Source organism: Ictalurus furcatus, chromosome 17 (genome assembly GCF_023375685.1).
Source record: "Ictalurus furcatus strain D&B chromosome 17, Billie_1.0, whole genome shotgun sequence".
Lineage (NCBI taxonomy): Eukaryota > Metazoa > Chordata > Actinopteri > Siluriformes > Ictaluridae > Ictalurus > Ictalurus furcatus.
Genome location: NC_071271.1, coordinates 9,635,803 through 9,651,909, shown reverse-complemented (window position 1 = coordinate 9,651,909; position 16,107 = coordinate 9,635,803). Strand labels below are relative to the sequence as shown.

The following is a 16,107-nucleotide window of genomic DNA, read 5'->3' as shown; positions in this document are numbered from 1 at the left end:
ATCTTCTCCAGCACATCCCATAGACTTTCAGTGGTGTTAAGGTTAGAACTCTGTGTTGGCTAATTCACGTGTGAAATGATTCCTCATGCTCCCTGAACCACTCTTTCACAATTTGAGCCTGATGAATCGTGGCATCCTGGATTATGCAGTTCGTAGTTTTTTTGTGTGATTGTTGCTGCCAAAAATGCTTGATTGTGCTGATGCTTTTTTTCAAAATGTGTGATGCAGTCTGTGGAGGGGTTTTTTTTTTGCTTTTTTTTTTTTTGGCAGAAATGTACTTCAATTGGGCTTTCTCGGTGATGTTTGTTGGTAAATGAAACATTTTAGCTGTACTCATGTTCGATGCATGTGAATCGAAGAGGGCTTTGGCTGAATGCATAGTGTGATGGCATCACATGACGTGCCTTGGCCCAAATCTGTGGAAACTCTACTGCATTTTTTTTTTTTAAATGGCAAGCTCCTCTGAATATTGAGGAGTTTCCTTGATTTTGCGTTAATTTCTGCAATCCCAAAATCTCAAAATCCTGAAGGGACTGAATATGCCTATGCTGTCAGGGAAGAAAATAATCCATTGAAGGGATACTCTAGTCATTTAGTACATTCAGGTACTCAGCTGACCTCATTTTATTGCTGCATAATGTTGCTGAGCCTAGACCTGACCAATTAAAGCAACCCTAGGTCATAACACTGCCTTCAGAGGCTGGCTAGTAGCCACTATGCATGATAGGTTTGGAATAGAGTAAATCTGGACTCATAAGTCGACATGACCTTTTTCCATTGCTCCACAGTCCAATCTATGCTCTCTAAAGTCGTTTTTATCTGATTAGTCTCACACTGATTAGGTCACACAGCTGTTTAGTCCCAATCCTGTAAGTTCGCATCGCATTGCTCATGTGGAAATGCTCTTAATTTCACTATCAAACATAGCTGGGAGTTCTACTGTTGATTTTTTATGATGTGATTTCACCAAGTGTTTTAAAGGTCTCCGATCACAGTCATTCAAGATTTTCAACATTCTATTTTTCCGACCACATTTCTTCCTCAAAGTTGACAGTTCACCACTCTCCTTCCAGGTTTTAATAATGCATTGGACAGTTCTAAACCCAGTTCCATGGATTTCAGCAATCTCCCTCTTTGTTTTCTTTGCTTGATGCAGGGCAATAATTTGCCCCTTCTGAAACACAGTAACATCTTTTCCATGACCATGGGATACGTCTTCCAGCATGGTTGTTGCACACTGCATCAGTTAGAGTTAAAAAAAAAAATGCTGCCAGCTGAAACATATTCATCACTGCAATAATTATCCAATCATAGACTCTTAAGTATTTGCTTATTTAAATCCAAACAGTGACCTTTTTTTTGATGTTCATCACTCTTGTTAAAATTTAACATTTTATCTTAGCAAAATATCAAATATCTCACTGCAGTATCTTGTTCATTCATTTAACACAAACTGGTTTTGGTGAACACTCAAGTTTCAATCAACAACCCAACAAAGGACAATAGGCACAGTAAGGGACAGTGTAGTGCTGACCAGTACACAGTTTTAGTATGGAAGTGTCCGATATAACAGGTAGTGCAAAAGATAGGTGCCAAAGAGTAACACTCATTGGACAATAGACATTTAATAAGTCATTTTGCATCCCAGCCCGATATATGACATCACTGGGAGTTAATAAGTGCTCTAGGATTAAGTTTTGGATAGGAACAAAATCTCAACATTTATTGGACAATGTGCTCTTCGATTGTCCCAACAGCTTCTATACATGCTGATTGAGTGAATCGCAAAGGTCCTGAACTTTATAACCAGCTTCCAATCATTAAAATTATAATGAAGGTGACTTACAGCATTTCAAACTACATATCTGTGCCAGTCAGTCCACAGCTGACGACAGTGCTCAGAACTGCAGTAGTGGCCTAATCCATAACAGTTTACATAACTAGTGTAGTCTGTTATTTTTATCTAATTGGTAAATATTTTTAAATAAATGTAATTATAATGCTATGTGTCACATCACAGGAAACCAGGTACTCAGTTTCCCATAACACACTTCAGCCTACAAACATGGCTGACTAGGACTACAGCTCAATCAAACCACCACACAGACACATTCACCAGTGCTAATCGAACACACCTGTTGCCAATTATACAGCCACACACACCACCCTTTAAAACAGACTGTTCATTTACAAAGATTTTGTGAAATATATGCTCAGTTGCATTTGTCTCTGTCTATACCAAGCTGCTGTTTATTATCGATTCTGTTATGCCTTCGCCTCTGATTCTCTGTCTATCCTCTTCCAGTCTGTTTGTGTGATCGTCTGACCCATGCCTGACTAACGTTTATGATTTTTGCTCAATGTATTGGATTGTTATTTACTCACTAAAGCTGTCTTACCTGCATTTGCTTCCATCTGATCCTCCATTGCATGACATTATGTTGGATTATTTGCATTTGTTTAAGATTTTTTTGTTTTGTTTATTTATTGGTTTAGCTAGCTGTAGTTGTCATTACCTTCTTCAGTGAAATGTTGGGGAATTGGAGAATTGATTCGGGGTTAAAAGTGACTGCATTTAAAACAGAACACTTCGTTCCTGTTATTAAAAAAAAAAAAAAAAAAAAAAACACCAGGCACCACTGTTATAAGAGCCCGCTGCTGGCTTTTTTGTGTTTGTCACAATATGTTTGAAATGCTGGCTACAGACACTGTTAACTAAAGACGATGTGTCGCCTCTTAGAAGGCTCACCCACATACCAATGAATTTGTCTTTCATAAGCACATCTGTGGGAAATGAATGAAACCTCAAATACAGATTATTTGTGTGTTTAGGGATGCTGCAGTGATTGCGAGCTGTATTTGCTGCCATTGTTCATTAGTTTTGAAATGCTATTACTTACACTTCTGAACATGTAACAGAAGCGTCAAAAAGGTCTAGCCTATTATCTGATATATTGCTGTATAGTACATAATCCCCTCCTGGTATTATTTTATTTATTTAGTTATTGTTTACTTCTTTAAATACAGAATTACAGTGCAGTTACACACAATGCATTGTATTTTGTATTGCATTATTTTATACTGATTTGCACATACATAAGGCAGCTCTATAAATGCCCATTTAAATGAACGTATACTTTTTCTGGGATGTTACCTTTCTTGAAGAAGAAAAGGCAGCAGTCCTTATTTAATGCTGCTGTTAATTAAATGGAGTAGAATCATGCACAATAGAATGATGATATAGTTCACTGGCTATTTATGAACAGATTAAATGTAATTTTTCTCCATCTGTGTAAACAGTTGTTTGGTTGTTGGGCATAGCAAACTTGATTAGTCTTGGCAGACTTTTTTTTTTTTTTCCTAGTCAAGAGATAAAATCAATCAACCAACTAATTCACCATGGCAGGGATGCTGGAGTTGGCACACAATTTAACCAGGAATTTAATGTTTCTGGTGGCCTTTGGGACACTCTGCATGGGTGTATACTATGAAAAGCATGGAAACTGAATCACAGAGAGAAAGATGTGCGATGGAAAAGCTCAAATCTGTAGTACGGAACGTTTTTTGGTTAAAAATGAACAAAAATTTATTATTGAGTAAGTACATACAAAAATCAATGTTCAAAACTATCTCCTTACCACAATTTACAAAAGGTAAGCTTATAATAATTATTTATAAATTGAGCTGTTGGGCTGGCTTTTGCAGGAAATGTCAGTTGATGTCATTCGTCTTTGCATGGTTACGTCACGTCTGTAAACAGAAAGAAGAAGAGCCGGCTACTACTGTATATTGCATGTGTTGGGGCTGAGGATTGTGGAGTGCTTGTAGCTTGTTCTTACAAGAGTTGCTTAGAATTTAAACTTGTCATCTAGATGTCTGCTTTCAATCTGGATAGTTTTCAAGGCATCTTCATTGACATCTGGGGGATCTGCAGTCAAAAAGGGAAAGTGATAGAGCCCGTGCTAAAACTAGAATAAATTTCAGCATGGCTTTTTAGAGCTAAAGGGATTGAAGACAGGCACTATCCACTCATCTCTGATCACCTGCGAGCAGAATATAATTGGACAGGTGGAAAAGGAGATTACATTAGAACCATAACTACTATGTGTATATATAAGTACGTTATGCTTTTTTTTTGTTTTGTTATAACCTGTAATAATTGTGGGTGGGTGAAATACACTACAGCACTGATATTTTTTTGAGGCTGTGAGCAGATAGTGTCAATGCATTGGGGAAAATATTGATGATAAATGTAAAAAATGATGACGCTCGTCAGATTTTCCTACCAAGACTTCAGAAAAAAAGAAGCCCAAAGTCGTGTATTTTAAGCGAACTTAGCAACTCTGATAAGTATACCTCAAACCATCAAATTCATCTGCACAGAGGAGCAGTGCCGTGAACAACCCATGTAAAATAAAAAAATAACTCTGCAAGTAACTTGTTTGTTTCAAACAGAGATGATAAAGAGGCAAAAGGTTTAGTACTGCAGCTTAAGTTATAATTAATAGGCATCACAGGACAAGAAAGTTGAGCAAATTATTTACTAGAAGTATATGAGTCATATATTCAGTCATATATATATTGTACACCTTGTTTTGGAATAATATAGCGAACCATTAGGGATATAAACTGTTTAAAAATTCATTACATGTTCAGTACAAATATGAGGTTAAAAATGCAGTTCAACAGCATTCAAAACATGCAGTCTATTTTTGAATATAAAATTTAATTTATTGCAGTAAAAAAACAAAAAAACAAAACACATTGGCTGAATAAAATACTCTAATATAGATTGTTAATACAGGCCATTAAATAAAAGCCATGACAAATCCAGTCCAAAAGAGAATCCATCCATCCATTTTCTGTACTGTGTATCTTACACAGTGTCACCAGGAGCCTTGAGCCTATCCCAGGGGACTCGGGGCACAAGGCAGGGGACACCATGGACGGGGTGCCAACCCATCACAAGGCACATTCACACACCCATTCACACATTACAGACAATTTCCTACAAGACATGTCTTTGGACTGGGGGAGGAAACCCCTGAAGCACAGGGAGAACATGCAAACTCCACACACACAGGGCAGTGGCGGAAATCGAGCCCCCAACCTTAGTTATGCCATCAAGATTCATATGGGTCAGTAAAGGTTTTTTCTTTTTTGCACTCCACTATCATATTTTCTGCTATCATGTTTCTCATAAGGTGAATGCTTTTCTGATGCACCACTCAATATCCCCAGAATTTTATAATTTAACTAAGTAGTAGGTGGTTCTTCAGGTCTGGTCTCTTTTTCCCTAAACTTCAGCTATTCCAAAACTCCATTTTGTGTGCACACATCACACCATCAACTAAAGGAAATGAAGAGTCATTAAAAAAAATGGAGCTATAAAAAAAATTATGAGAATTTGGCAAGAGTTCTGGACAGCTTCTGCTTTGCACTAAATAGCAGGGCCCTCAAAGAACTCAAAGTTAAACTGATGCATGCTGCACCACTCAAGTCCTTTTGAAGTCAAGTTTCTGGGTCCGAATTTAAAAGTAGAATGCCTAGGAGCTCTTGTTGAAGTTGCAGTCTGGAAGTATGTCTGAAAGTCCTTGGAGGAGATGTGAAGGGCTCCAATTAAAAACTTAATGACTCTTGAGGCTAATCACAACCAGATGGAATGGAATGGAAGGGTGAAAGCTGAGACTTGAGTTAGTGTGGTAGAGAAGGAATAGCATTAAGGTCACAAAATGTGGTATCCTTATTGTTCCTCAAAGACAAATCTGTGTATGAGAATGGACTCTGCCTGTGCATTCATAACCCCGTGATGAAGGGGTGTGGATGCCACAGGTTGAAGGCTTGTCTGATTCAACAAGATAGAGAGGCAAAAAAAAAAAAAAAAAAAAAAAAAAAAATACAGTTTCTGTGAGGAAGGTGTGTCCTAGATGTCATTGTCTATGTAGCAAAATGGGCTAATGAAGTGATGTTGAAGAAGAAGGAGGGGGGAAAAAAAGAGTTACTTTATAGTGCATCTGTAACTGAATGATCCCAGAGAGGTCCTAGAGATCACAGTGCCTTAACCACCAGTGAACAACCTTGAGGCTTCAGAAGCAACAACAAAAATAAACTCTCAGACAGAGCTAGGAGGAAGAAACCTTGGGCAGAACTGAGGCTCAGTACGGGGAGCACATTCACCTCAGGCTGGCACTAAAAACAGTCTTAACAAGTAATTTACTAGAGGTAAGTGGTTAGTAAGGATACTGTGGGGGCATGGTCAAGTGTCTGTCAATGGGGAAGAGGCTGGTTGAAACAGCAGGTAAAGTGTACTGATTCTCACCTGTGTGTGATTTTGGCTAGTCTACTTATATATGCTTTGTTTGTCCTTGCAGTAAACACTATGAACCACCACCACCAACACACACACACACACACACACACACACACACACAAACAGAGAGAGAGAGAGAGAGAGAGAGATAGATATGGGGCTAGCAGAACCTGCACAAAGAAAGTCATGAAGCTTGAACTCGTATTATGGGCTGTTTGGATTTATGTTGAAAAGAACACACTGAAAAGAACCTGGTGGAAATGAATACGAAAAGTGAACAAATAAATGATAAAACAGAAAACCCCACCATACACCTGTCTCCTGAGTCCTCCTACCCAACACCCACACACACTGGGTCCCACAGATGCATTTCTAGTTGAGGTTTGAGTAAGTATAGCCCATATTAAATGCCCATATGATTCATTTGAATGTGGTTAGTCATGCTGGGTTGTTGATTGCTGAAGATGAATCTGGAGCTTGATAGTATTGGTGAGCTGTTAGGAGTAGGTCCTGCATGGGATCATGAGATCATGAGTGGATTTGAGGGTTGCTGTATTGCCATCAGAGTTGTGGAAATGGCATCACAAGCAGAGAAACAGAGAAATGGGTAGTAGCTGAAGCTTCAGGCATAGACTTTCTTTCAAACTTCAGTTATTCCATTACATCACATACATCTGTGAGTAAAATCACTTTTTGTTATATTTTCTTTTTGCTTCTAACAGGCTCCTAAAACACACACACACACAGGGGAATCAGTCATAGCTTGCATAACTCTGATTACACTCTACACGACCACTGCAGTGTTTAAATGCATTCCCCATTCACCATATGGAGTGTAGCCATTTTGTAGTATGTGTCTGAGATCTTGGCCAAAAGACGTGGTGAATATCTAATAGGAGACAAGAAGCTGGTAAATTGAATGTTGAATCTTTGGTACAGGTAGATTGGAACCTGGCCAAGAGTGCTTAAAGAACAGGGATCAAAAGTTAATCTCATTGCAGGCAGTCCCTTGTTAGCCACATCTCTTGGTTTGAGAGGACTGCTGGCAGTAGCACAGGATTCAAATGGATCTGAGCTCCTAACACTGCTTCAGGTAGATTATAAGATTGTTAAGATGGTCTACTAAACCTAAACATCTCAAATGATCTAATATTAAACTGTTAAACAATTTTAAACATTATGTGACCATGGCTATATTTTTGGGTTGACAGTGACCTGGTGAAGCAAGATTGGTTCTCTGAATGGGGTCAGTAGGCTACATGTGTTTAATAATGCTATATGACCACACAATCACATACTCACCGTCCAAAACTTAGCAGTTTGAACTCAGCTCACTGATGTGTCATTGATTCTTCCCATGGTCTGAATGCAGCAACCATCAGGATATCACCACTCAAGCAGGGTACCAGCCTCACAGCTGCTCTTTCTAGAAATAATCATAGCGAAGGCTGAAGTCCCATTTCACTGTCACAGCAGTTCAGTAAAAACGGAAAGGTTGATGGCACCTTCCAGGGGACAGAAGCACTAAATAAGAAGTGCAGTCATCCAAGACTGAGCCATAGCAACAGACAGGACACTGTAACTGTAACACCAACACTTTAAGGATGAAAAAAATGGGAAAAGAGGAGTTGAACAAAGGTCTATTCCGTTTTCTGGTTCGGCAGTTAGAGTTGATCAGTGGCACTGCTTGCCTGTTAACTGACCATCTACTGTACTATAGACATACAGTGAGGGGACATAAGTATTTGGACACTAGTGTTTTTGATATTTAATATACTTCCAGTGCATATATCCACTTCAAATTTACACAAATAATGTATTTTGACCTTATTAGCAGAAAGTATGTATTCATAAGTATAAACAAAGACAGGTTTTTAAAAAATAAACCAATAAAGAAAATGCATTCAGACAACACAAACTAACAACATTTCTACTTTGTTGCAATACTGTTAATGGCAATGATAGCTTCAAGATGTCTACAGTAAGAAGTAATTAGGTTTTTGCAGCATTGTGGTTCAATATTGGCCCATTCCTTCAATTCCCAAATGAGGGTCCCTCTGATGGACTCACAATTTAAAATTCCTCCATAAACTTTCAATAGGATTCATGTCAGGAGATTGGCTAGGCTATGCAAGGCGTTCTTGAGCTATTTTGGCTGTATATTCAGGGTCTTTGTCTTGCTGAAATGTCCATCTTCTCCCCCGATTCAGTTTCTTGTACTATGAGAGTAGAAGAAGAAGCCTTTGTTTGTCACATATACATTACAGCATATTGAAATTCTTTTCGTTGCATATCTCAGCTTGTTAGGAAGTTGGGTTCAGAGCACAGCGCCCCTGAAGCAGAGTGTGTTAAGGGCCTTGCTCAAGGACCCAACAGCAGCAACTTGAACCACTGACATTCTGATCAGTAATCCAGAGCCTTAACCACTGAGACTCCACTGTCCAGATTAAAATCTCCTCCAATACTCCATTTGTGTTTCCTTTGATGATCCTTTGTAATGCTCCAGTACCATTTGCAGAGAAGTAGCTCCATATCATTATACTCCCACCTGCATACATCGCTGTGGGTACAGAGTTCTTGGGATCATACACACAACCCTTCTTTATCTAAATCTCCGAGCTGAATTATTGCCAAGGAGTTCTGTTTTTGTTTGGTTTGACCAGAGTATATTGTTCCAAAAGAGTTCAGATTTGTCTAAATGTTTTTAGATGCACGTCTATGTGCATATCTAACCAATTATACTGACAGGGATGTTTAAGGTGCTATGGCTCTGTACTTTCTTTGAGTGTTGTTTAATAATATTCTATCTGAGAACTTTATGCGTCTCTTTTTATCGTCATGATTTCTACTTATTGCTAGAAATGTTCCAAACCAATTGAATTTTTTTGAAAATACTTATTATATAATATTAATATAATACTCATTATAATAATAAGTATAATATCATACTTGCATATTAAATACTTAATACTCCCCTCATGTGGCAGGAATGCGACACAAAATACATTATGCACTGTAAGTATACCATATAACAAAAACAAAAATGTCCAAATACTTATTTCCCCATCACTGTATTAAAATGCTTTGTAAGCATGTGCATACATACCTATATATGTATACATACTGGGGCCACTGTTGGGCCCTTGAGCAAGGCCCTTAACCCTCTCTGCTCCAGGGGCGCTGTATCATGGCTGACCCTGCACTCAGACCCCAACTTCCGGCCATGCTGGGGTATGCGAAGAAAAGAATTTCACTGTGCTATAATGTATATGGGATCAATAAAGACTCATTATCATTATACTCATGGGTCACTCTTTACAATAAAAAGACACGTCCAACAATAAGACAAATAGGGCTACAACAGCAGAAGCCAAGAACAGGAATCTGAGGCTACAGTGGGCAGAAGGTTTGCCATAAATTAAGGTTGATTTCATTTTGAGTGTTAATATATTCTATCTTAAGAATATTACAATAGAACATTTTAACTGAAAGTTGTGCCAGCATTACACAAAGGAACAATCCACGTGTTTAAGTAAGGCCATACCAACAAAGTTGAAGGACACTAGTCATATCACATCCTCACACAATACTGCACTTACTTATTACAGCCTTGTTTACTACAGAGAACAACCTTGTTCTGCAAAGAACATGATCAATAATATTTTATTCCATTTACATCACATTACTCTTACTAATCCATGCCAACCAATAATCTAGAAACACTGCACTAGATTGATCCAAATGTTAGAAAAAAATAAAAGCACAACAACAACAAAAATGTCAGCAACATATTCCCTTTCCTTCCATCTGATCAGATTAAATCAGTATGCATTATTTATTTGGTGCTGTCAAGGATATTTCTTACATTCCTATCCTCCTTTACTATTAACCAGGCTATTTCTTTTTTTTTTTTTTTTTTAGGATTAGGAGGTCAAGAGTAGACATTTAGAGTAGAAACAGGACAGAAGGTTTATGCTCACATGTATTTTGCTCCTCTCACAGCAGCAAATTTAATAAAAATGATTGCCTTTTTTCTCCCCTCAGAGCTGTTTTAAGGTCAACAGTGTCTCAAAATTAAACAATTAACATTCTAATACACACACTGGAGGAGCTGGGAATCAATTTACTGATTACTAATCATGTAATCTAGATGTGATGAAAAAAAAAAATTCCTGCTTCCAGAGCAACAGTCTTCACTTTTTCCAACAGAAAAGAACAGTGTGAAGCAGAGGAGGGAGAATCATCTTCAAAACTGATTGACACTTCAAGCTTAGTCTTAAAAGAGAAGTGCTGTGACCAGAGGCGATGGTCTGCTCCTGTAAAAACAGTAAGTACAACAGAGGAGGAAATAGCTAATACACTAAAGCAAAATAACTGACTGTGTGGTGTAATTTGTACTAGTAATCTCCAAAGAGAAAGCAGGCCCCTGCTGCCCCCTATTGAAGAAACACAGAACATACAGTATCGAAACAGAGAAGTGTTATTGTGAATGTGCCATCAAGGAAATTAAAGGCATGAACACACAAATGGTGAACTGTTTATTTGTTTTGACCGCAACAGCCAATAACTGTTATGAGTAAATATTTGACACACAGTAGTGTGATGTAGCCCACTGTGTTTATAGTTACATTCAATTACGTTGTGGTATGTCCACGAGAGGAGTTCCTTCCAGTTCAGTTACATTATAGCAGTTATAAACATATAGGTTGTTCCCTCACCAGCCTCTCTCTCTCTTTTCTCTGTTGAAATGAAGAACATCTCAGCTTGATATGAAATTGACATTAATAACATTGTCAATAATAATAATAATTAAAAAAAATAAACGTCATGAAAAACCACATCAGCGATTATACATTTTTCTTTGTTAATTCATGTTTATAATTAGACAGATTATGTGGTATGCACACCATACGAGTCTCCGTGAAGTTGTTACTATAGAAACAATAACACGTTAAATCAAGCTCTTTAATATAAACCTGTCAATTGAATTACAGCCTGCCCTATTGTCAAAGTCAGGCTGTTCTAGAAAATGAATCACATTAAACGGCTTTTAAATGACTGGACAGTTTTAAGAATTCAACAGCGCTGTGGTCTAAAGCTGAAGATGTTTTAACACATTATTGTTTCTATAGTAACAGCTCATTCACAGGGACCTGTATGGTGGACGCTCCATACTCCACACTGCATCTAAGGTTAATAACAAACAGATTCTCAATGTGTTGTTATTTAACAAATATGTATAAATGTTGATATGGTTAAGCTTTCTGTAATGAGATGTTTGTTATATAATGAGACTCGCATCTTTTATCATGTTTTCCACCATGAGAAAGTCTTTCCATTTTCTCTGTAAAAATGTCAGCTGCATCAGAGAGAGAGAGAGAGAGAGAGAGAGAGAGAGAGAGAGAGAGAGAGAAGAGAAGAGAAGAGAAGAGAAGAGAAGCTGGTGAGGGTACAGTTGTTTACAGCTGCTATAATGTAAGTGATAACAGGAACTAACTTGTCTCACAGAAGTTCCACAACATTTAATACAACTATAAATATTTAAAAGTGTAATATGGTCTTCTTTAATAAATGAAAACATAATTGTTGGAAAATTGCTGTGGAATAAGACACTACAGGATGTGCTGTTATTGGAAAATAATCAGATTCAGGGTGGTAAGAGAAACTCTGCTTCGTGTCAGCTCTCATCACACTACCCCAGCATAGATTATTTTCCTGCAAAAACACACCTTTACACATCAGTTTTCCCTGTGCTTGACATGTATTTTGTGCTTTTGATGACAACAGGAGCAATATCCTACTCAATCAGACACAACATGGCATAAAAATGCTGCTCCTGCAACATTATCATAAACAAACAGCTGAATGGGAAAAAAAACAAACAAAAAAAAACAACAACCACAAAGCACTCAGTCACTGCATCTTTATTTCCATGTTTTGCATCATTAGCCACCTCAATGGTTATATATTCTGCATTTGCAGGCAGTTATTAGGACTGTTCATGCTCTCCTTGTCTCAGCTAGAGCTCTTTAACCTCTTGAAACAGAAGAGGAGGAAACAATCTAGTGCACTTTTATACAAGATGTGCGTAGAGGCCTCTCAGAGAGGATCTTCTGATATACACTCACTGTCCACTTTATTAGAAACACCTGTACATCTGCATATTTATGCAGTTATCTAATCAGCCAATCATGTGGCAGCAGCACAATGCAAAAAATAAATAAATCATGCAGATACAGGGCAAACACTTCAGTTCATGCTCACATCAAACGTCAGAATGAAGAAAAAGTGTGATCTCTGTGGGTAGATTAGAAGAAAAATCACCTATTTCTGGTCTTCAGCTGTCCAATTTGGGTGAGTCTGTACCCATGATAACCTCAGATTCTTGTTCTTGGCTGACAGGGGTGAAACCTGATGTGGTCTTCTGCTGTTGTAGCCCATCCACCTCAAGATTTGATGTCTTGTGCATTCTGAGATGCTTTCCAGTCACAATTACCACAGTTGTAAAGAGTACTTATACGAGTAGTAGACTTCCTGTCAGCTCAAACCAGTCTGGTCATTCTCCTCTGATCTCTCTCATGAAGATGTTTTCGCCTGCAGACCCTCCGCACACAGGATGTTTTTCGCACAATTCTATGCAAACTCTAGAGACTGCTGTGTGAAATTCCCAGAGGATCAGCAATTTATGAAATACTCAAACCAGCCATTCTGGTACCAACATCCATGCCACAGAGATCACACCTTTTCTTCATTCTGATGTTTGATGTGAACATTTAACTGAAGCTCATTATTTTATATATTTTTTTACATTGTGCTGGTGCCACATGATTGGCTGATTGGATAAATGCATGAATGTGCAAGCGTACAAGTATTCCTAATAAAGTGGATGGTGAGTGTACATAGCAACTGCTCACACAAGTCGCCTGCTGAAGTACAAATAAAATAAGAAAAGAAAAAAAACATAGAAGGAAATAAATATAAATTATATATATATATATATATATATATATATATATATATATATATATATATATATATATATATATATATATATGATTAAAATGTTACATCATTACTTAAAAATGTTGAATGGTTTATATATATATATATATATATAAAGTACACATTTGTTCATCATTCATGTTGGTATAGCTAGGGTCATGGACCGGACCAGACAGTCCATTCTGGCTGGACTGAAGCAGTGCTGAAGGAACAAGCTAGATGTAGACAGGACCGTCCATCTTCCCTAACTGACTTTAATGGAGGGCACACACTTTGTCGAAACGCTGCTCTGTTTTGCTCTTCATCACTCTCTCTCTCTGCAAAAGACGTTGCGGAGTGTAGTGAAGTGCCCCCAGGTTAACTCGAGTCAGGAAAACTCCACCAAGCTATTTCTTATCTAGACGATGAGAAGTAGGGACAATCATAAACATGAATGTACAACCCTATGGAATTACCTGGATTTCTGCATTAATTCTTTATTCATCTCACAATAATATCAAAACCTATGCAGCCTAAATTATTAACCCACAAACATTTGTACTCTTCCTGTCTTTATTGAACGCATTGATTAATAATTCACAGCCCAGGCAGGCAAAAGGAAATTAACCCTGGTATCTAATAACTGGTTGCCTCCTTTAGCAGCGGTAAACCTCCACCTTGCAGTTTCAAGTAGCTTCAGCTAAGACATGCACAAGCAGAGAGAGAAAGAATTCCAACATTTTTTCATAAACAGCCTTCATGAGCTCATGCCATCTCAGTTTAAGAATTAAGGTCCCAAATCTTGACATGGCTACGCCAAAAACAATTTTTCTACTGTTCAATCAATCATGTTTATTTACTCGCGTCATTTCTGTTATTGTCGTGTTGCATCATCCACCTTCTATTAAGTTGAAAGCGATACACCGCTAACCTGACATTGAATTCATTATTCTGTCAATGACTGCAAGCTCTTAGTGCTAGTTCGCAGTGCCTTTTTTAACTCCAAGCATGGTGTTTTGCAGTTATGCCAAGAAGTTCAACTTTTGTCTCATCTGTCCACAGGACATTGCCCAGGAAGTGTTGGGAAACAACCAAGTGGTTTTTGCAAATTTGTAATTTGCAGAGATGTTTGTTTCCTCATGGTGGCGTTCTATTAATACCATTTTAGTTTTTCTTACAGTGGACACATGAACAGAGCCTTCATCAAGTTCTAGAAACTTCTTTAGGTCTTTTGCTATCCCCCTTCAGTTATTTTTCTACCTCTAATTAACATTGTTTGTCATGGTGTGATCATTCCTAGGGAGAGTACCAACAGAACTGAAGGTCCTCCATTTGTAGACAATTTGTCTTATTGTGGATTGATGTACAATCATTCTTTCATTCATTCATACGTCTTCAGTAAGCACTTTATCCTGGTCAGGGTTGCAGTGGGTCCAAAGCCCATCACTGTGTGTAAGGCAGGAGCACACCCTGGACAAGACTTCCATCGCATGGCTCTATGCACACACACACACACACACACACACACACACATTAACACACTCATTCACATGTAGCCAGTCCACCTACTAGCATGTTTTTGGGACTCTGGAGGAAACTGGAGAACCCAGAGGAAACCCATATGGACACGGAAAAAAGCATGCAAACCTTTTCATGCTTCACGTATCTCTCTAATACTTCTTTTAAGATCCTCTGAAACTTCTTTTGAACTCATCTCCTTAACTGGAGCACCTGACACTGATTTTTGAAGATGTTGTTAGCCCTGAGGTACACAAGCCTTTTTTTTTTCTTTTTTTTTTTTTAAACCTAGACTGTGAAACTTTAAATGGTCTTTTCAGTACTGACAAGTAGTGAAAATGTGTTCAGTAATTAATGCAGACAACCTGATAATTCCAAAGGTTTTAATAAATATTTTTTGCAACTCTGTGATTGTATTATTTTTGGCCTCTGTGTGTTTATGTGCTGGAATGTCCAGGTGCTCTAGTGTCCAAAATCCCACTGCACAAATTGACATCAATTGACAACAACGCAACAAATATCTATTATTCAAAATACCACAGTTTAAAAAAATTATGTAATTCATGTAATCCTTGTATGTAATTAAAAGTCTTTTATAGCATTATGTTATTATTGGTGATTTAAGTTAATTCATTCTTTTGGACCAAATTGGACTAAACTGATGAAATGAAAACAATAATCAGTAGTGGCTCCAGACTTAAGGATTGTGTTGGTACAATGTAAATAAAACTATTATACAATTTAAAATATAACAAATTATTTTGTTGTTGTTATACTGTACCTTTGTTTCCCCCAGTGTCTGCTGATTCTTGTTTTTGCCTCAACAGATAATATCTGCTCTCTAGCTCCTGAAAACACATTGATCAGGGTCAACACTCTAAACAACATCCAACATAATAGTATTTTCATTAACTGCGTCCTCAAGAGACAAAGCTACAGGCATGTGTGTGTGTGTGGATAGACCTTGAGGTGATTGAGGTTGGCTTGCAGAGAGCGCAGGTATGTGAGAACCTGTCTGCTGATGCCGCATAAGCTCTCTGCTGAGGATGATGAAAACCTGAGGCTGATACCCGAGTCAGCAGCGCAGCCACGGGAAAGACCCAACTCCTTCCTCTTGTACTGTACGTTATCAGTACTGCCCTCAGAGCCACCAGAGCCCTCCAGCACCAGGTAGCCTGCTTCAATCACACGTACGGACAAGCCTAAAAGTAAATCAACACAACCACAACTGGACATCCAGTACATGTTGCAACTTTACATATCAAGTGATTGGAATGACCAAATCCCATCACAGACAT

At 38.0% G+C, this 16,107-nt stretch overlaps 1 protein-coding gene across 3 annotated transcripts in view; it reads right to left on the bottom strand.

The window, feature by feature from the left end:
* Positions 1 to 10,780: 10,780 nt before the first annotated feature.
* arhgef12a (Rho guanine nucleotide exchange factor (GEF) 12a) overlaps positions 10,781 to 16,107 on the bottom strand; it is a 64,433-nt gene continuing 59,106 nt past the window's right edge. Inside the window, exons 38-40 of one of the 3 annotated variants that reach the window (XM_053646482.1) lie at positions 15,773 to 16,011; positions 15,591 to 15,657; positions 10,781 to 11,669 (exon numbers count right to left, since the gene is read on the bottom strand). In XM_053646482.1, the coding sequence (XP_053502457.1) occupies positions 11,566 to 11,669; positions 15,591 to 15,657; positions 15,773 to 16,011 (410 nt within the window). In that variant the 3' untranslated portion in view covers positions 10,781 to 11,565. Of the gene's footprint in view, positions 11,670 to 13,393; positions 13,710 to 13,784; positions 14,788 to 15,590; positions 15,658 to 15,772; positions 16,012 to 16,107 lie in introns of those variants that run through there. The other 2 variants (XM_053646484.1, XM_053646483.1) reach the window with 2 other exon arrangements.